The sequence below is a fragment of the Pristiophorus japonicus genome, chromosome 10 (genome assembly GCF_044704955.1).
Source record: "Pristiophorus japonicus isolate sPriJap1 chromosome 10, sPriJap1.hap1, whole genome shotgun sequence".
NCBI classification, from domain to species: Eukaryota; Metazoa; Chordata; class Chondrichthyes; family Pristiophoridae; genus Pristiophorus; species Pristiophorus japonicus.
This window is the reverse complement of record NC_091986.1, coordinates 213589794-213610782: the sequence shown is the minus strand read 5'-3', so window position 1 is coordinate 213610782 and position 20989 is coordinate 213589794. Positions and strand designations below refer to the sequence as shown.

At 50.8% G+C, this 20989-nt stretch overlaps 1 protein-coding gene across 2 annotated transcripts in view; it reads right to left on the bottom strand.

Moving 5' to 3' along the window:
* The window catches only part of gdpd4a (glycerophosphodiester phosphodiesterase domain containing 4a), a 126987-nt gene that overhangs the window by 84811 nt on the left and 21187 nt on the right, over positions 1-20989 (bottom strand). For both annotated transcript variants that reach the window (XM_070891649.1, XM_070891650.1), the window contains exon 2: positions 4021-4229. In XM_070891649.1, the coding sequence (XP_070747750.1) occupies positions 4021-4203 (183 nt within the window). In that variant the 5' untranslated portion in view covers positions 4204-4229. The remainder of the gene's footprint in view (positions 1-4020; positions 4230-20989) is intronic.

Sequence of the window (20989 nt, the reverse complement as noted above, 5' to 3'; positions counted from 1 at the left end):
GCAGTGGTGGGGAGAGGGGTCAGGCGAGGTTGGAGTTCGGACAGCCGAGGCAGGGGGCCAAGGCCAGCCGAAGTAATGGCGGGGGGGGGTGGTGGAGATTTGGGCGGCCAAGGCCTGGGGAGGTTTGGCGGCCGAGGTAAGGGGGCGGAGGGGGAGGGTGGCCGAGTTCAGGCGAGGTCGGAGTTCAGGGGGCTAAGGCCTGGGGAGGTCGAGCAGCCGAGGCGGGGGAGTCCGGATTTCATAACATTCCGAATTTTGGAACTCCAGATTTCGGACGCTCAACCTGTACCACACATGGCAACCGCATTGCTGTGGGTCTGGAGTCATATATAGGCCAGAACGGGTAAGGACGGCAGATTTTCTTCCTGAAAGGACCTTTGTGAGCCTCCTTCTGGCTTTTTACAACAATCCGGTAGTTTCAAGGTCACCATTACTGATACTAGCTTTTTATTCTGGATTTATTAATTAACTGAATTTAAATTCCCCAGCTGCCGTGGTGGGATTTGAACTCATGTCTCAGGATCATTAGTCCGGGCGTCTGGATTACTGGCCCAGTAACATAAACACTACGCTACCATATCCAGATGTATGTGTTGGAAACAACAGGTGATCTCCTGGACTAGTTCCGATCGCTCGGATAGGTCGGAGAGGAATTTTCCCAGATTTTTTTCCCCAATTGGCCTGGGTTTTTATCTGGTTTTTGCCTCTCCCAGGAGATCACATGGCTCCGGTTGGGGTGGAATGTAGAATGTTGCAGTGTGAGGTGGACTGGTTGGGCTGGGTGCTCTTTACCTTTCCGTCATTGTTCATTGGTTTATATGTAACCTTCAGGGCAGCTGACCGAGGGCCGTGTGGCTCTTTGTCGGCCGGCACGGACACGATGGGCCGAAATGGCCTCCTTCTGCGCTGTAAATTTCTATGTTTTTCTATGTCTATAAATCACCCCCAAAGGGAATGTGGGCCAGCAATGCAAAGATTTGTAGCTGTGAATCCAGAACAGGGAGACAGGACCCCGGTTTAATGTTCTGTGTCAAGGCCAGCATCTCCAACAGTGCAACACTCCCGCAGTAGCCTACCCTGTCCCCTCACTCCATCATTCGTAACCGTACCTTTAAATGCCTAGACCCCACTCTCTGGGATACTCTGCCTAAGGTGATCTCATTGAAACATATAAGATTCTGAGAGGGTTTGACAGGGTAGATGCTGAGAGGATGTTTCCCCCAGGCTGGGGAGTCTAGAACCAGGGGTCATAGTCTCAGGATAAAGGGTCGGCCATTTAGGACTGAGATGAGGAGAAATTTCTTCACTCAGAGGGTGGTGAATCTTTGGAATTCTCTGCCCCCAAAGGGCTGTGGATGCTGAATCGTTGAATATATTCAGGGCTGGGATCGATAGATCTTTGGTCTCTAGGGGAATCGAGCGATATGGGAATCGGGCGGGAAAGTGGAGCTGAGGTCGAAGGTCAGCCATGATCTTATTGAATGGCGGAGCAGGCTCGAGGGGCCGTATAGAAACATAGAAAATAGGTGCAGGAGAAGGCCATTCGGCCCTTCGAGCCTGCACCACCATTCAATAAGATCATGGCTGATCATTCCCTCAGTACCCCTTTCCTGCTTTCTCTCCATACCCCTTGATCCCTTTAGCCGCAAGGGCCATATCTAACTCCCTCTTGAATATATCCAATGAACTGGCATCAACGACTCTCTGTGGCAGGGAATTCCACAGGTTATCAACTCTCTGAGTGAAGAAGTTTCTCCTCACCTCAGTCCTAAATGGCTTACCCCTTATCCTAGGCCTGCTCCTGCTCAAATTTCTTATTCTCTCCTTTTCCTGGGCATCCCCATGTCTGTGTGAAGTCACTTGGGACATTTTTCACCTTTGTTGTTTCAACCTGGATGCTGTCCTTCAGCCTTGGCGGGTGCCTCTTCTGTTGTGAGCTGTGTGATGCTTTGTTTACCTTGTCGGATGGGGAAAACACACTAGCAGCTGCTCTGGTACCAACTTCCTCCAGCGACTGCGTGCCCTGGTTAATTATAACCTGAGTCAAGGTGGTCAGGAGGGTGCGGGAAGAGAGGCCATTGCTGGAGCTGCTCCAGCCCGACAATTGGACAGATAAGGGCCAGGAATGAGCTGTACAATGGAGCAGGAGCACCGGAGGAGGAGGATGAGGATGTGGTCGACCGTGTCAACGGTCGCACAGAGGTCGTGCACCATGATAGACAAGATGTCAGCAGGCAGCACTCAACAAAATGCCACTTTGGCCGAATTAACAGGGAAACACTGTAGTGTATTGATCACGGGCAACGTCAGGATTCAGCAGTAACACCAGATTGTGTGCTGAGTGACAACCAGTGTTTAACCAGCGATAGCGAGCAAACACCTCGCCCGCGCTCAACCTTCACAGCTAAGCACAGCGGTAAAAGCAATAACCAATTTTACAATGGGCCAACTTTACCGCAGCAGGAAATCTAATCTATATTCACTTTTACATTCTTCTTCTTCTGAGGCAGTCCCTCGGAGTCGAGGATGACTTGTTTCCGCACTAACATGAGTTCTAAGCTGGTGGATGAGTCCAGTGCATCCAAGGCAGTGTCGAATACCTCGAGTCTCTTCACCGGGAGTACGCGGAAGCCAAGCACAAACAGCTACGGCAACCCAAGCACCCCACCCTCCCGTCCCTCCAACCACTGCCTAACCCACCTGTGACAGAGACTGTATTGGACTCATCAGTCACCTGAGAAGAACTTAATTGTGTGGGACTGGCTGGACGGACCAGAGTGTCATTACCTGTCCGCCATTGTTCATATATAACAGGCGGCTGAATCGATATCACCTGTTTTATACCAGTGCTTAAAATCAGAACTAAATCCCCCACACCACCCCCTCACCCCCAACCCACCCTCACTACCCCACACCCCATCCCACCCACCCTTCCCCATTCCCCCCTCACCACCCCACCCACCCCACACCCCATCCCACCCATCCTTCCCCATCCCCCCCTCACCACCCCACCCACCCCACACCCCATCCCACCCTCACCAACCCCATACCCCCCACCCTCCCCAACCCAGCCACCCCACACCCCACCCTTCCCCATCCTCCCCTCACCAACCCACCCACCCCATACCCCCCACCCTCACCCACCCACCCACCCTCACCAACCCACCCACCCCACACCCCACCCCACCCACCCTTCCCCATCCCCCCCTCACCAACCCACCCACCCCATATCCCCCACCCTCACCCACCCACCCACCCCATACCCCCCACCCTCACCAACCCACCCACCCCACACCCCACCCCATCCACCCACCCTTCCCCATCCCCCCCTCATCCACCCACCCTTCCCCATCCCCCCCTCACCAACCCACCCACACCCCGGCTCCCCCTCCCCATCCCCCCCCTCACCACCCCACCACCCCACACCCCATCCCAACCCCCCCATCCTCACGTCACCCCCTCATCACCACACCCACCCCCAGACCACCTCACCCCCTCCCACCCCACCCCTCACCCCCCTCCCCCTCCACCCCCACCCAACCACTCCCTCACCCCAACCACCCCACCTCACACCCCACCCCACCCCTCCCCTCACCTCACCCCCCCCCCCCACTCCCCACCGTACCACTCCCCATCCCCCACACCACCCCATGGTTCTTAAATCAAAACTGACCCTAATGATCCAACATTTTTCTCCAAAAGGCAACTCTACGTGGTCAAGAACTAAAGTCTGAAGTGGCCCAGTTTGGTGCGATAGGGGAGGGAGCAGAGAGCAGGGTGCAGGAGTGGCTCGAGGGGCTGAATGGCCCACCCCTGCTCCCATGTTCCTTTGGGAGAGCCGACACCGGCACAATGGCCTCTTTCTGTGCCGCGTGTTTCTGTGACTCTAAGAACGTTGCCCGATGGTCATTAAAAATGACTTGGGAACGGGGTAGGCCACTCAGTACCTCGTGCAGGGACCACCGACCATCAGGCCGGCTGGACCAAGCCCCGTGCCGGTGCGGAGTAGCAGGTCCTTACCTTGCTGCAGCAGAATTCTCCGGGCAGGATGCGGGTGCGTTGGTACCGCCTCCACTGACAGCCGTACAGCCCCGCCAGGCAAGAGAGGAACGGCTGATACTCATAGCGTTGCAGCAGTCGCCTGCGGACGATCTGTAACTTCCCCAGTTTGACCTTGGTGAGCTGGATTGGAGTGCTGCCCATCTGTCACGGGCCAGCCCCTCCTGACTCTGCCAAAGCACAAGAGCGATGAACAGAAGGAAAGACCTGCATTTATCATCATCATCCTGCATTTATATAACCTTCCGCAACCTCGGGGCATCCCAACACGCTTTACAGCCAACAAGGTACTTTCTTTGAAGTGTAGTCACTGTTGGGAAACGCGGCAGTCAATTTGCACACAGCAAGTTCCCACAAACAGTAATGTGATAATGACCAGAGAATCTGTTTTTTTTTTATGTTGATTGAGGGATAAATATTGGCCCCAGGCCGCCAGGCGTAACTCCCCTGCTCTTCTTCGAAATAGTGCCCTGGGATCTTTCACATACAAATGAGTGAGCAAACGGTGCCTCGGTTTAACGTCTCAGCCGAAAGATGGCATCTCCGACAGTGCAGCGCTCCCTCAGTAGTGCCCCACCGACAGTGCGGCGCTCCCTCAGTAATGCCCCTCCGACAGTGCAGCATTCCCTCAGTAGTACCCCTCCGACAGTGCGGTGCTCCCTCAGTACTGCCCCTCTGACAGTGCAGCGCTCCCTCAGTACTGCCCCCCGACAGTGCAGCGCTCCCTCAGTAGTGCCCCTCCGACAGTGCAGCATTCCCTCAGTAGTACCCCTCCGACAGTGCGGTGCTCCCTCAGTACTGCCCCTCTGACAGTGCAGCGCTCCCTCAGTACTGCCCCCCGACAGTGCAGCGCTCCCTCAGTAGTGCCCCTCCGACAGTGCAGCGCTCCCTCAGTAGTGCCCCTCCGACAGTGCAGCGCTCCCTCAGTAGTGCCCCTCCGACAGTGCAGCATCCCCTCAGTAGTACCCCTCCGACAGTGCGGTGCTCCCTCAGTACTGCCCCTCTGACAGTGCAGCGCTCCCTCAGTACTGCCCCCCGACAGTGCAGCGCTCCCTCAGTACTGCCCCTCTGACAGTGCAGCGCTCCCTCAGTACTGCCCCTCCGATAGTGCGGCGCTCCCTCAGTACTGCCCCTCCGACAGTGCGGTGCTCCCTCAGTACTGCCCCTCTGACAGTGCAGCGCTCCCTCAGTACTGCCCCCCGACAGTGCAGCATTCCCTCAGCACTGCCCCTCCGACAGTGCGGTGCTCCCTCAGTACTGCCCCTCTGACAGTGCAGCGCTCCCTCAGTACTGCCCCCCGACAGTGCAGCGCTCCCTCAGTACTGCCCCTCTGACAGTGCAGCGCTCCCTCAGTACTGCCCCTCCGATAGTGCGGCGCTCCCTCAGTACTGCCCCTCCGACAGTGCAGCACTCCCTCAGTACTGCTCCTCCAACAGTGCAGCACTCCCTCAGTACTGCCCCTCCGACAGTGCAGCACTCCCTCAGTACTGCTCCTCCAACAGTGCAGCACTCCCTCAGTATTGCCCCTCCGACAGTGCAGCACTCCCTCAGTACTGCCCCTCTGACAGTGCAGCGCTCCCTCAGTACTGCCCCTCCAACAGTGCGGCGCTCCCTCAGCACTGCCCCTCAAACAGTGCGGCGCTCCCTCAGTACTACCCCTCCAACAGTGCAGCGCTCCCTCAGTGCTGCCCTTCCGACAGTACGGCGCTCCCTCAGTACTGCCCCTCTGACAGTGCAGCGCTCCCTCAGTACTGCCCCTCTGACAGTGCAGCGCTCCCTCAGTACTGCCCCCCGACAGTGCAGCGCTCCCTCAGTACTGCCCCTCTGACAGTGCAGCGCTCCCTCAGTACTGCCCCCCGACAGTGCAGCGCTCCCTCAGCACTGCCCCTCAAACAGTGCGGCGCTCCCTCAGTGCTGCCCTTCCGACAGTGCGGCGCTCCCTCAGTACTGCACTGTGTGCGTCAGCCTAGATTTTTTCTGTGCTCGAGATTCTGGAGTGGGACATCAACCCACGACCTTCTGACTCAGAGGCCAGAGTGCTACCCACTGAGCCCCAGCTGACATTGAATGTGAAACACATGAGCACCCTTACCAGTGGGTTTGAGGTATGGTTCCCCAGGGGTTAAGTTGTCCTCCTAGACCTTGCCCAAGCAGCCATTCTCCCTGTGTGAGTTTGGCAAGTAAGTCATTAAAGGCCAGTTGACAATGAGGCGACGTCGCAGTCAAAGCCCCTTCATGTCCTCACCAAACATCTCCCTTCCCAGCAGGGGGCGGTCAGGAGGGGAAACCATTGCTGAATTTATCCCCTCTCTAGCCCTATGCGCTGAGGCTAATTATTGCTTTCTCACTGCCCTAAGCAATTCTGGAGTGTAGTCACTCTTGTAAAATATACTACAACACACTCCAACCCTGCCTCCAGTGTGCCAGCGCAGCCTTCGGCCGCTTGAGGAAGAGAGTGTTTGAAGACCAGGACCTCAAATCTGGCACCAAGCTTATGGTCTACAGGGCTGCAGTGATACCCGCCCTCCTGTATGGCTCAGAGATGTAGACCATGTACAGTAGACACCTCAAAGCGATGTCTCCGCAAGATTCTGCAAATCCCCTGGGAGGATTGTTGCACCAACATCAGTGTTCTCGATCAGGCCAACATCCCCAACATCAAAGCGCTGACCACACTCGACCAGCTCTGTTGGGCGGGCCAAACTGTCCGTATGCCGGCCATGAGACTCCCAAATCAAGCGCTCTACTCGGAACTCCTAAACGGTAAACGAGCCCAAGGTGGGCAGAGGAAACGTTACAAGGATGCTCTGAAAGCCTCCTTGATAAAGTGCAACATCCCCACCATCACCTGGGAATCCCTGGCCAAAGACCGCCCCAAGTGGAGGAAGAGTATCGGGAAGGGTGCTGAGCACCTCGAGTCCTGTCGACGAGAGCATGCAGAAACCAAGAGCAGGCAGCGGAAGGAGCGTGTGGCAAACTAGTCCCACCCACCCTTTCCTTCAACCACTGTCAGTCCCACCTGTGACAGAGACTGTTATATATGCAGACTATAGATATACTCTCTGTGTAGTCACTGTATAGTTGCATAAGATGGAGACTTGTTTAACTGATGTACTGTCAATAAGGTTTACACTGTGTATATACTATGCTGGCACCACTAGAGGGTGCAACTGGTGGAGACCGAGGTTCCTTGCCCTGGTGGCAGGGGCTGTATAAAAGGGGAGCCACCATGCAGCTGCCTCACTCTGGAGTTACGAATAAAGGACCAAGGTCACTACAGTTTGAGTACAACACATTGCCTCGTGGAGTCATTCATAGGTACATCACGGACATAACAGAGACTAATTCCTGTGTGGGTTTGTACAGCCTCCTGAGAACTCACTTTTCGAGTGGAAGCAAGTCCTCCTCGATTTCGAGGGACTTTCGATGATGATGATGACGATATACTACAAAAAGCAAGGGACTGAGCCCTGCGGAACCCCACTGGAAACAGCCTTCCAGTCGTAAAATCACCCCACAACCATTACCCTCTGCTTCCTGCCACTGAGCCAATTTTGGATCAAGCGCTAACCGCGTCTCTCAGGGCGCTAAAGTCCGAGAGCAGGACGGTGGTGGCAGAGCGCTGAACAATGTGGAGCGCATTGCTGACGGCATCAGAGGCTGATTCCCTCGCTTAAAGGGAAGGGCCAATGATGCCTGCACAAGCTACTGTCGGCAGTTCAGCGTGGCAAGGTGACCTGCGCGACTGCCATTACAGCCCCAAACACTCTGACAAAGTGGAAGGCTTGGACATCACGCCGCCATGAAACATCGAAAACTCTGCAGAGGCACCAGACTGGTGCAAATAATAAAGACTGGCCTACCCGAGAACCATTCCCTTTAACTAGCGCTCCCCAAGTGGCCAGCCGAGTTGACGGCACCTCCTCTTCCTGCCGTTGTTGATGCCCGGCATGGGCGGCAGGCAATTTCACATCCGGGGCGGTAACGGGGGGTGGGGGGTTGCTGCGCACTTTATGACATCACGATCTGCAAGGCGCTAGAGGCCCCGACGGTAAGTGTTAGCACCGGCGCTAAACCGGCACTGAAGTCAGCGCGCATCGCTACATTCGCCACCGCTTAACGTCCCGGTAGCACCCCACACCCTGATGGCCGGGATAAGTGAACCCACCCTAACACCCCTCCCTCCCACCCCTACCCCCACCCACCAGCGGCCAATGTCATCTCCGGGGAGAAAAAGAAAAAGAAAGAATTAAGAGCTCGGCAGGAAAAAAAAAGAAAGACAGACTTGCATTGTTGTAGCGCCTTTCACAACCTCAGGACCTCCCAAAGCACTTTACAGCCACTGAGGTAATTTTGGAGTGCAGTCACTGTTGTAATGTGGGAAACGCTGCAGCCAATTTGCGCACAGCAAGCTCCCACACACAGCACCGAGATAACCCAGGACCACAAAGGGAAAAAATGGGGAAATTCCTCTGCGACCTGCTCAAGCGATCGGAACCAGTGCGGGAGAAGGCACTGGCCATTCTTACACTGGTGCTCTTTCTGCCCTTTATCTGGAGTGCAAAGGATCAGCTTGGCTCGGTCGGTAAGCATCTCCCACCTCCAAGTCAGAAAGTTGGTGGGCTCAACAAGCCCCACCCCCGGAAGCCAGACTGGCGCTCCAGTACTGAGCGAGTGTTTCACTGCCGGAGCTCTGCTGCACGAGGTGGCAAATCAAGGAAACTGTTTTGCCTTTGCTTCAGGTGGACGTTTATGATCCGATGGCATTATTCAAAGAACACAGCGTTCTCCTGGGCAACATCTCCAAAGCAACCCGCAGCAGCAAACACAGAACAATTGGTCATCCATCTTGTTTCTCGAACCACCGTCACCTTGGCTCACACAATAGCAACTGCTCTTCAAAGTGAATTCATTACAAGCCAAGTGCTTTTGGATGTTTGAGGGGTGTGATAATGTGCTATATAAACACAAGTCCTCATTTCCCTCTATGTACTGTAGAATCATAAACGTTTCCGGCACAGAAGGAGGTCATTCGGCCCATCGTGACTGTGCCGGCCCAAAAAAAAGAGCTATCCAGCCTAATCCTTAACTTCCCCAGCTCTCGGTCCGTAGCCCTGTAGGTCACAGCACTTCAAGTGCGTATCCAAGCACAAATGGTGAATCTGTCTCCAAATTATTAACCTATCTCATCTCTACCCAGAGAGTTTTGATAATGTGGAACTCGCAACCACATAAAGTGATTGAGGCAAATAGCACAGATGCACTTAAAAGAACATAAGAAATAGGAGCAGGAATAGGCCATATGGCCCCTCGAGCCTGCTCCGCCATTTAATACGATCATGGCTGATCCGATCATGGACTCAGCTCCACTTCCCTGCCCGCTCCCCATAACCCCTTAACCCATTATCGGTTAAGAAACTGTCTATCTCTGTTTTAAATTTATTCAATGTCCCGGCTTCCACAGCTCTCTGAGACAGCGAATTCCACAGATTTACAACCCTCAGAGAAGAAATTTCTCCTCATCTCAGTTTTAAATGGGCGGCCCCTTATTCTAAGATCATGCCCCCTAGTTCTAGTCTCCCCTATCAGTGGAAACATCCTCTCTGCATCCACCTTGTCAAGCCCCCTCATAATCTTATACGTTTTGATAAGATCACCTCTCATTCTTCTGAATTCCAATGAGTAGAGGCCCAACCTATTCAACCTTTCCTCATAAGTCAACCCCCTCATCTCCGGAATCAACCTTCTCTGAACTGCCTCCAAAGCAAGTATATCCTTTCGTAAATATGGAAGCCAAAACTGCACGCAGTATTCCAAGGGTGACCTCATCAATACCCTGTATAGCTGTAGCAAGACTTCCCTGCTTTTATACTCCATCCCCTTTGCAATAAAGGCCAAGGTTCCATTGGCCTTCCTGATCACTTGCTGTACCTGCATACTATCCTTTTTGTGTTTCATGCACAAGTACCCCCAGGTCCCTCTGTACTGCAGCACTTTGCAATTTTTCTGCATTTTAAGGGGAAGCTAGATAAACACATTAAGGAGAAAGGAATAGAAGGTGTTTTCGGTCCCCGCCACAAACTCTGTTCTCTGGACACTGACTCTCCCCCTCTCCCCAACTCCTGTCCAAGACTGTTTGCAACCTTGATGTCATATTTGACCCTGAACTGAGCTTTCGACCACATACCCGCAGCATAACTAAAACCGCCTATTTCCACCTCCGTAACATTGCCCGTCTCCGCCCTTGCCTCAGCTCATCTGCTGCTGAAACCCTCATCCACGCCTTTGTTACCTCTACACTTGACTATTCCAATGCACCCCTGGCTGGCCTCCCACCTTCTACCCTACGTAAACTAGAGGTGATCCAAAACTCGGCTGCCCGTGTCCTAACTCGCACCAAGTCCCACTCACACATTGCCACCTGTGCTCCCTGACCTACATTGGCTCCCGGTTAAGCAACGCCTCGATTTCAAAATTCTCATCCTTAATTTCAAATCCCTCCATGGCCTCGTCCCTCCCTATCTCTGTAATCTCCTCCAGCCCCACAACCCCCATCCCCCCCCCCCCCCCCCTCCCGAGATGTCTGCGCTCCTCTAATTCTGCCCTCCTGAGCATCCCTGATTATAATCGCTCAACCATTGGTGACCATGTGGCCATGGGGATCAAGGGGTATGGCGAGAAAGCAGGAATGGGGTACTGAAGTTGCATGTTCAGCCATGAACTCATTGAATGGCAGTGCAGGCTAGAAGGGCCAAATGGCCTACTCCTGCACCTATTTTCTATGTTTCTATGTTTCTATGTCTTCGGCTGCCTGGGCCCCAAGCTCTGGAACTCCCTGCCTAAACCTCTCCACCTCTCTTTCCTCCTTCAAGACGCTCCTTAAACCTACTTCTTTGACTAAGCTTTTATCACCTGCGCTAATTTCTCTTATGCAGCTCAGTGTCAAGTTTTTAATCGCATAATACTCCTGTGAAGCACCTTGGGACGTTTCACTACGTTAAAGGCGCTATATAAATACAATTTATTGTTATTGTTGATGATGTGTTGTTGGGGTTAGATGAAGAAGCTCGTGTGGAGTATAAACACTAGCACAGACTATTGGGCTGAATGGTCTGTTTCTGTGTTGAAAAATCTGTGTAATTTGATGTAATCTCTGTTCTGATACAAAATGACATGCTGTACAATTTGTTCAGTATAACATGTGCTATTTAAGGACACAGGGCATAGGTCCAATTGATTTCTACAAAAGCTCTTTATTAAACGTGTAGAATAATGAGGCGCATTCTGCAGAGTGATCTACAATTTTTCTCACTAACACAAACATCTATTTGCCAACTGACTTGTATAAATATTAAAACTGTCAGCCTAGCCTCAGTGGTGGGCAAATTATTATTAATAAAACATCCTGAGGGACAGTATAAATCATCATTTAGAAAGGCACAGATTAATCAAGGTCAGCCAGCATGGATTTGTTCAGGGCAGGTCATGTCTGACTAATGAATTACATTTTTGAGGAGATAACAAGTTGGATCAATGAGGGTAGTGCGTTTGATGTAGTCGGCATGGATTTTAGTAAGGCTTTTAATAAGGTCCCACGTGGCAGACTGGTAAGAAAAGTTAGAGCCCATGGGATCCAAGGGAAAGTGGCAAGTTGGATCCAAAATTGGATCCAAAATTGGCTCAGTGGCAGGAAGCAAAGTGTAATGGTTGATGGGTGTTTGTGACTGGAAGGCTGTATCCAGTGGGGTTCCTCAGGACTCAGTACTAGGTCCCTTGCTTCTTGTGGTATATATCAACGATTTAGACTTGAATGTAGGAGGTATGACTAAGAAGTTTGCAGATGATACAAAAATTGGCCGTGTGGTTGACAGTGAGGAAGAAAGCTGCGGACTGCAGGAAGATATCAATGTACTGGCCAGGTGGGCAGAACAGTGGCAAATGGAATTCAATCTGGAGAAGTGTGAGGTAATGCAATTGGGGAGGGCTAACCAGGCAAGGAAATACACAATGAATGGTAGGACACTGAGAAATACACATTAAACGGTCGGATACTAAGAAATGCAGAGGAACAAAGGAACCTTGGGGTGCATGTCCACAGATCCCTGAAGGTAGCAGGCCAGGTAGATAAGGTGGTTAAGAAGGTAAATGGAATACTTTCGTTGAAGCTGAGCAGGGGGGTTATGTTTGAACTGTATAAAACACTAGCTAGGCCACAGCTGGAATACTGTGTGCAGTTCTGGTCACTACATTACTTCGATGTTGGGGATGTTGGCCTGATTGTACACCTCTCTCGTACAGAGGAGATTTACGAGGATGCTGCCTGGACTGGAGAATTTTAGCGATGAGGAAAGATTGGATAGGCTGGATTTGTTTTCTTTGGAACAGAAGAGGCTGAGAGGAGATTTAATTGAGGTGTATAAAATTATGAGGGGCCGAGATAGATAGAAAGGACCTATTTCCCTTAACAGAGGGGTCAACAACCAGGGGACTTAGATTTAAAGTCATTCAGGGAAGGATTAGAGAGGAGTTGAGGAGAACTTTTTTCATCCAGAAGATGGTGGGGGTCTGGAACTCAAGGGCTGAAAAGCTGGTAGAGGCAGAAACCCTCACCACATTTAAAAAGTATTTGGATGTGCACTTGAAGTGCCGTAACCTACAAGGGATTAGGCTGGATAGCTCTTCTATGGCAGGCACATAGAAACATAGAAAATAGGTGCAGGAGTAGGCCATTCAGCCCATCGAGCCTGCACCACCATTCGATAAGATCATGGCTGATCATTCCCTCAGTACCCCTTTCCTGCTTTCTCCCCATACACCTTGATCCCCTTAGCTATAAGGGCCACATATAACTCTCTCTTGAATATATCCAACGAACTGGCATCAACAACTCTCTGCGGCAGGGAATTCCACAGGTTAGCAACTCTCTGAGTGAAGAAGTTTCTCCTCATCTCAGTCCTAAATAGCCTACCCCTTATCCTAAGACTGTGTCCCCTGGTTCTGGACTTCCCCAACATTGGGAACAATCTACACGCATCTAACCTGTCCCGGCCCGTCAGAATCTTGTATGTTTCTATGAGATCCCCTCTCATCCTTCTAAACTCCAATGTATAAAGGCCCAGTTGATCCAGTCTCTCCTCATATGTCAGTCCAGCCATCACGGGAATCGCTGAACTCCCTCAATAGCAAGAATGTCCTCCCTCAGATTAGGAGACCAAAACTGAACACAATATTCCAGGTGAGGCCTCACTTAGGCCCTGTACAACTGCAGTAAGACCTATCTGCTCCTATACTCAAATCCTCTAGCTATGAAGGTCAACATACCATTTGCCTTCTTCACCGCCTGCTGTACCTGCATGCCAACTTTCAATGACTGATGAACCATGACACCCAGGTCTCGTTGCACCTCCCCTGTTCCTAATAATTCAGATAATATTCTGGCTCGCGTTTGTGCTCCCAAAGTGGATAACCTCACATTTATCCACATTATACTGCATCTGCCATGCATTTGCCCACTCACCTAACCTGTCTAAGTCACTCTGCAGCCTCTTAGCGTCCCCCTCACAGCTCACACTGCCACCCAGTTTAGTGTCATCTGCAAACTTGGAGATATTACACTCAATTCCTTCATCCAAATCATTGATGTATATTGTAAAGAGCTGGGGTCTCAGCACTGAGCTCTGCGGCACTCTACTAGTCACTGCCTGCCATTCTGAAAAGGACCCGTTTATCCTGACTCTATGCTTCCTGTCTGCCAACCAGTTCTCTATCCACGTTAGTACATTACCCCCAATACCACGTGCTTTAATTTTGCACACCAATCTCTTGTGTGGACCTTGTCAAAATCCTTTTGAAAGTCCAAATACACCACATCCACTGGTTCTCCCTTGTCCACTCTACTAGTTACATCCTCAAAAAATTCCAGATTTGTCAAGCATGATTTCCCCTTCATAAATCCATGCTGACTTGGACCGATCCTGTCACTGCTTTCCAAATGCGCTATTTCATCCTTAATAATTGATTCCAACATTTTCCCCACTACTGATGTCAGGCTAAACGGTCTATAATTACCCACTTTCTCTCTCCCTCCTTTTTTAAAAAGTGTTGTTCCATTAGCTACCCTCCAGTCCATAGGAACTGATCCCGAGTCGATAGACTGTTGGAAAATGATCACCAATGTATCCACTATTTCTAGGGCCACTTCCTTAAGTATTCTGGGATGCAGACTATCAGGCCTTGGGGATTTATCGACCTTCAATCCCATCAATTTCCTTAACACAATTTCCCGCCTAATAAGGATATCCTTCAGTTCTTCCTTCTCACTAAACCCTCAGTCCCCTCGTACATTCGGAAGGTTATTTGTGTCTTCCTTCGTGAAGACAGAACCAAAGTATTTGTTCAATTGGTCTGTCATTTCTTTGTTCCCCATTATAAATTCACCTGAATCCGACTGCAAGGGACCTATGTTTGTCTTCACTAATCTTTTTCTCTTCACATATCTATAGAAGCTTTTGCAGTCAGTTTTTATGTTCCCGGCAAGCTTCTTCTCGTACTCTATTTTCCCCCTCTTAATAAAAGCCTTAGTCCTCCTCTGCTGAATTCTAAATTTCTCCCAGTCCTCAGGTTTGCTGCTTTTTCTGGCCAATTTATATGCCTCTTCCTTGGATTTAACACTATCCTTAATTTCCCTTGTTAGCCACGGTTGAGCCACCTTCCCCGTTTTATTTTTACTCCAGACAGGGATGTACAATTGCTGAAGTTCATCCATGTGACCTTTAAATGTTTGCCATTGCCTATCCACTGTCAACCCTTTAAGTATCATCTGCCAGTCTATTCTAGCCAATTCACGCCTCAAAACATCGAAGTTACCTTTCCTTAAGTTCAGGACCCTAGTTTCTGAATTAACTTTGTCACTCTCCATCCTAATAAAGAATTCTACCATTATTATGGTCACTCTTCCCAAGGGGTCTCGCACAACAAGATTGCTAATTAATCCTTTCTCATTACACATCACCCAGTCTAGGATGGCCAGCTCCCTGTTTGGTTCCTCAACATATTGGTCTAGAAAACCAGCTCAAATACACTCCAGGAAATCCTCCTCCACCGCATTGCTACCAGTTTGGTTAGCCCAATCAATATGTAGATTAAAGTCACCCATGATAACTGCTGTACCTTTATTGCATGCATCCCTAATTTCTTGTTTGATGCTGTCCCCAACCTTACTACTACTGTTTGGTGGTCTGTACACAACTCCCGCTGGCGTTTTCTGCCCCTTGGTATTCCGCAGCTCAGACTTTATGGGATGAATGGCCTCCTTCTGTGCCATAAACCTCTATGAGTCTATGAATTTTAAAATCGAGGCGTTGCTTAACCGAGAGCCAATGTAAGTCAGCGAGCACAGGGGTGATGGTTGAACGGGACTTGGTGCAGCAGAGTTTTGGATGACCTCAAGTTTATGGGGGAATAGAACGGGGGAGGTGTGGTCACACCAGGGCCCTTGAAGGAGAAAAGATTGCAGGGATATAGGGAAAGAGCGGGGGGAATGGGACTAAATGGATTGCTCTTCAAAAGAGCCGGCGCAGACTCGATGGGCCGAATGGCTTCCTTCTGTGCTGTATTGTTCCGTGATTCTATGTTTCTACATGCTATCCAGAGCCGATCCCTGTGATCTTATCCATTGACTGGAATTTCACTGATTATGTTCAATACGCACAAAGTGCAACCGGTAATAAAAGCCAAACCCAACACATCAACGATGTGTTTCATGAATGAATCAGCAAAGCCAGTAGCATACCAAGTGAGGCTCAGGAAACAATGTGTGTATTATAACATCATGCAAAATAATTAAAATACTGCCAAATCAAAGGGACTTCAGTTACGTGGAGAGACTGGAGAAGCTGGGGTTGTTCTGCTGGGAGAAGACAAGGTAGAGAGGAGATTTGATCGAGGTGTTCAAAATCATGAGGGGTCTGGACAGAGTAGATAGAGAGAAACTCTTCCCATTGGGGGAAGGGTCGAGAACCAGAGGACACGGATTAGTAGAAGAACCAAAGGCGACATGAGGAAAACTTTTTTACGCGGCGAGAGGTTAGGATCTGGAATGCACTGCCTGAGAGGGTGGTGGAGGCAGATTAAATAGTAGCCATCAAAAGGGAGTTGGATAAATACTTAATGTAAGAAATAGGAGCAGTAGGCGGCCATTCGGCCCCTCGAGCCTGCTCCGCCATTCAATAAAATCATGCTGATCTTTGGCCTCAACTCCATTTTCCTGCACTATCCCCATTTTCCTCGACTCCCGTAGTATCCAAAAATCTATAGTTCTCTGACTAGAATATACTCAAAGACTGAGCCTCTACAGCCCTCTGGAGTAGAGAATTCGAAAGATTCACCACCCTCTGAGTGAAGAAATTTCTCATCTCAGTCCTAAATGCCCGACCCCTTATTCTGAGACTGTGACCCCCCGGGTTCTAGACTTCCCAGCCAGAGGAAACACCCTCCCTGCATCTACCCTGTCAAGCCCTGTAAGAATTTTGTATGTTTCAATGAGATCGTCTCTCACTCTTCTAAACTCTAGAGAATATAGGCCTAGTCTACTCACTCTCTCCTCATAGGACAATCCCCCCATCGCAGGAATCAGCCTGGTGAACCCTCGTTGCACTCCCTCTATGGCAAGTATATCCTTCCTTAGGTAAGGAGACCAAAACTGTACACAATACTCCAGGTGTTGTCTCACCAGGGCCCTTGAAGGAGAAAATATTGCAGGGATGTGGGGAAAGAGCGGGGGGAAGTGGGACTAACTGGATTGCTCTTCAAATCTGGCACCAAACTTTTGGTCTACAGGGCTGTAGTGATACCCGCCCCTCTATATGGCTCAGAGACATGGACCATGTACAGTAGACACCTCAAATCGCTGGGGAAATACCACCAAAGATCTCTCCGCAAGATCCTGCAAATCCCCTGGGAGGACAGACGCACCAACATTAGCGTCCTCAACCAGGCCAACATCCCTAGCATCGAAGCACTGACCACACTCGACCAGCTCCGTTGGGCGGGCCACATTGTTCGCATGCCTGACACAAGACTCCTAAAGCAAGCGCTCTACTCGGAACTCCTACACGGCAAGCAAGCCCCAGGCGGGCAGAGGAAACGTTTCAAGGGCACCCTCAAAGCCTCCTTGATAAAGTGCAACATCCCCATCTACACCTGTGAGTCCCTGGCCCAAGACTGCCCTAAGTGGAGGAAGTGCATTTGCGAGAGCGCTGAGCACCTCGAGTATCGTCGCCAAGAGCATGCAGAAACCAAGCGCAGGCAGCGGAAGGAGCGTGCCGCAAAACAGACTCCCCACCCACCCTTTCTTCAACCATTGTTTATCCCCCCTGTGACAGAGACTGTAATTCCCGTATTGGACTGCACAGTTTCCTGAGAACTCACTTTTAGAGTGGAAGCAAGTCTTCCTCGATTTCGAGGGACTGCCTCTGATGATCATCTTCGAAAGAGCCGACGCAGACTCGATAGGCCGAATGGCCTCCTTCCGTGCTGTACTATTCTGTGATTCTATGTTTCTACATGCTATCCAGAGCCGATCCCTGTGATCTTATCCATTGACTGGAATTTTACTGATTATGTTCAATACGCACCGGTAATAAAAGCCAAACACAACACATCAAAGATGTGTTTCATGAATGAATTGGCAAAGCCAGTAGCATACCAAGTGAGGCTCAGGAAACAATGTGTGTATTATAACATCATGCAAAATAATTAAAATACTGCCAAGTCAAAGGGACTTCAGTTACATGGATAGTCTGGAGAAGCTGGGGTTGTTCTCCTGGGAGCAGAGAAGGTTGAGAGAAGATTTGATCGAGGCGTTCAAAATCACGAGGGGTCTGGGCAGAGTAGAGAGAGAGAAACTGTTCCCATTGGTGGAAGGGTCGAGAACCAGAGGACACAGATTTAAGGCGATTGGCAAAAGAACTAAATGCGACATGAGGAAAACCTTTTTACGCAGCGAGTGGTTAGGATCTGGAATGCGCTGCCCGCGAGGGTGGTGGAGGCAGACTCAATCGTGGCTTTCAAAAGGGAGTTGGATCAGTTCCTGAAGGAAAGAATTGCAGAGCTGTGGGGAACAGGCGGGGGAACGGGACTAGCTGAAATGCTTTTGCAGAGAGCCGGCACGGGCTCGACGGGCCGAATGGCCTCCTTCTGTGATGTAACCGTTCTATGATTCTGTGATCGATAGCTTAATTCGCACCGCCTGCAACGATCAGGACAGGTTTGCAATGACTTTCACAAGAGCACCAATAGAGCTGATGGGTGCAGTTAGCAGCTGTTGTCGCTGAGAGAGGGCGTGGTGGTGGGGAGGGGCGGGATGGTGGATTGGTAAGGGTGGGTGCGGAGGGTGGGGTGGAGCAAAGTGCAGACAAAGGTTCCCAATCCAGATCATTACCCCTGCAGGCAAGTGCATGTGTAGGGAAGTTGAGGAAGGACAGGTTCAACTCAACCACTGTGCACCCCCCCCCCACCCATCTCGTGCCCCCCCCCCCGTAACACTGCTGTAAGGTACAATTATGTAACATAAGCCACCCACTAGGGTGCATGCAAACAGGTTACAACTGATAAAACTTAAGATCCGCTCTCCTGTTAAAACATCGCGATGAAACTATCTGTGATAGATGTGAATTGACTTGACAAATCATTTACAACAACAAAAACAACATCTATTTATATAGCGCCTTTAACATAGTGAGACAAAAAGCTGAGCCAAAGAGGTAGGTTTTAAGGAGCGTCTTGAAGTAGGAAAAAAGGCCGAGAAGTTTAGGCAGGGAGTTCCAGAGCTTGGGGCCCAGGCAACAGAAGGCACGGCCACCGATGGTTGAGCGATTATAATCAGGGATGCTCAAGAAGGCAGATTTAGAGGAACGCAGACATCTCGGGGGGGGGGGGGGGGTTGTGGAGCTGGAGGAGGTTATAGTGATAGGGAGATGAAAAATGATTTTCCTCATTTAACTGGTGGGTGAGATGGGGAGGGGGTGGACATCAATGGAGAGTTCCCGCGTCAAGTGTCGTTAGAGTGGTGGGGGGGGATGGGGAAGGTGGGGTGGCGGGGGGTGGGGGAGAATGAGACCTGTCGGTCTCTGGGCCCACAGCAAGGCCGGAGCCTGTGTTGGGGCTTGGTGATGGGGCAAGAGGAAACAGGGCCTTCGAGACCAATTGTAGCATCGCGACTTCCACCCGAGCTCAGACCAGGCAACTCAGCATCAGAACTAGGAGCAGGAGCAGGCCACTTGGCCCCTCGAGCCTGCTCCACCATTCAATAAGATCATGGCTGATCTGATCTTGGGCTCAGCTCCACTTCCCTGCCCGCTCCCCATATATCATCACTCCATATCACTCAAAAATCTATCCATCTCCACCTTAAATATATTCAATGACCCAGCCTCCACAGCTCTCTAGGGCAGAGAGTTCCACATTTTTACAACCCTCAGAGAAGAAATTCCTCCTCATCTCAGTTTTAAATGGGCATCCTCTTATTCTGAAAGTATGCCCCCTAGTTCTAGATTCCCCCACGCGGGGAAACATCCTTTCTACATCTACCATGTCCAGCCCCCTCAGAATCTTGTACATTTCAATAAGATCACCTCTCATTCTTCTAAACTCCAGTGAGTATAGGCCCAACCTGCTCAACCTTTCCTCATAAGACAATTCCTTCATCTCCAGAATCAACCTAGTGAACCTTTTCTAAACTGCCTCCAATGCAAGTATATCCCTCCTTAAATACGGAGACCAAAACTGTACGCAGTACTCCAGGTGTGGTCTCACCAATACCCTGTACAGATGTCTCCGCAAGGTCATGCAAATCCCCTGGGAGGACAGACGCACCAACGTTAGCGTTCTCGATCAGGCCAACATCCCCAGCATCGAAGCACTGACCACACTCAACCAGCTCCGTTGGGCGGGCCACATTGTCCGCATGCCCAACACAAGACTCCCAAAGCAAGCGCTCTACTCGGAACTCCTACACGGCAAGCGAGCCCCAGGTGGGCAGAGGAAGCATTTCAAGGACACTCTCGAGGCCTCCTTGATAAAATGCAACATCCCCACCGACACCTGGGAATCCCTGGCCCAAGACCGCCCTAAGTGGAGGAAGAGCATCCGGGAGGGCGCTGAGCACCTCGAATCTCGTCGCCGAGAGCATGCAGAAAACAAGCGCAGGCAGCGGAAGGAGTGTGCGGTAAACCAGACTCCTCACCCACCCTTTCCTTCAACCACCTGTGACAGAGGCTGTAATTCCCGTATTGGACTGTCCAGTCACCTGAGAACTCACTTTTAGAGTGGAAGCAAGTCTTCCTCAATCTCAAGAGACTGCCTACGAATGAATTAATGTACAGATGTAGCAGGACTTCCTTATTTTTATACTCCATCGCCTTTGCATAGACCAGGGTTCCAACCCACTTTCAAACGTAGTAACATCGTTTTTGTAAAGAGCTGTGACCAATGCTCCCATTTATTCTTTTCGGGTACGCGGCCCCTTTAAGGTGCCCATACGTTGCCCCTTTAAGGAGCCCATATGCGGCCCCTTTAAGGGGCCCATTCAAAACACCGCGCATCGAAAAGCCGGCAAGCCAACTACTCCGGAGGGTCCAGAACGTTCCGTTGCTGCGCTGCTTAAAGGGAACATTGTCTAGCAGGCCACAGCCATTAAATAAGCCACAAATGTGGTTTATAAACGAACTGTCAATCTACAAAGCAAAATGCTGCTTCTGAATTAAAAACAGAAAATGCTGGAAATTCTCAGTGGGTCAGGCAGCATCCGTGGAGAGAGAAACAGAGTTAACGTTTCAGGTCTGTGACCCGTGGTCAGAACTGGAAAAGTCTGAGATGCAACAGATCCTTGAGGAAGTGCAGGGGGAGTGAAAGGGGGGAGGGGAGGAAAGAA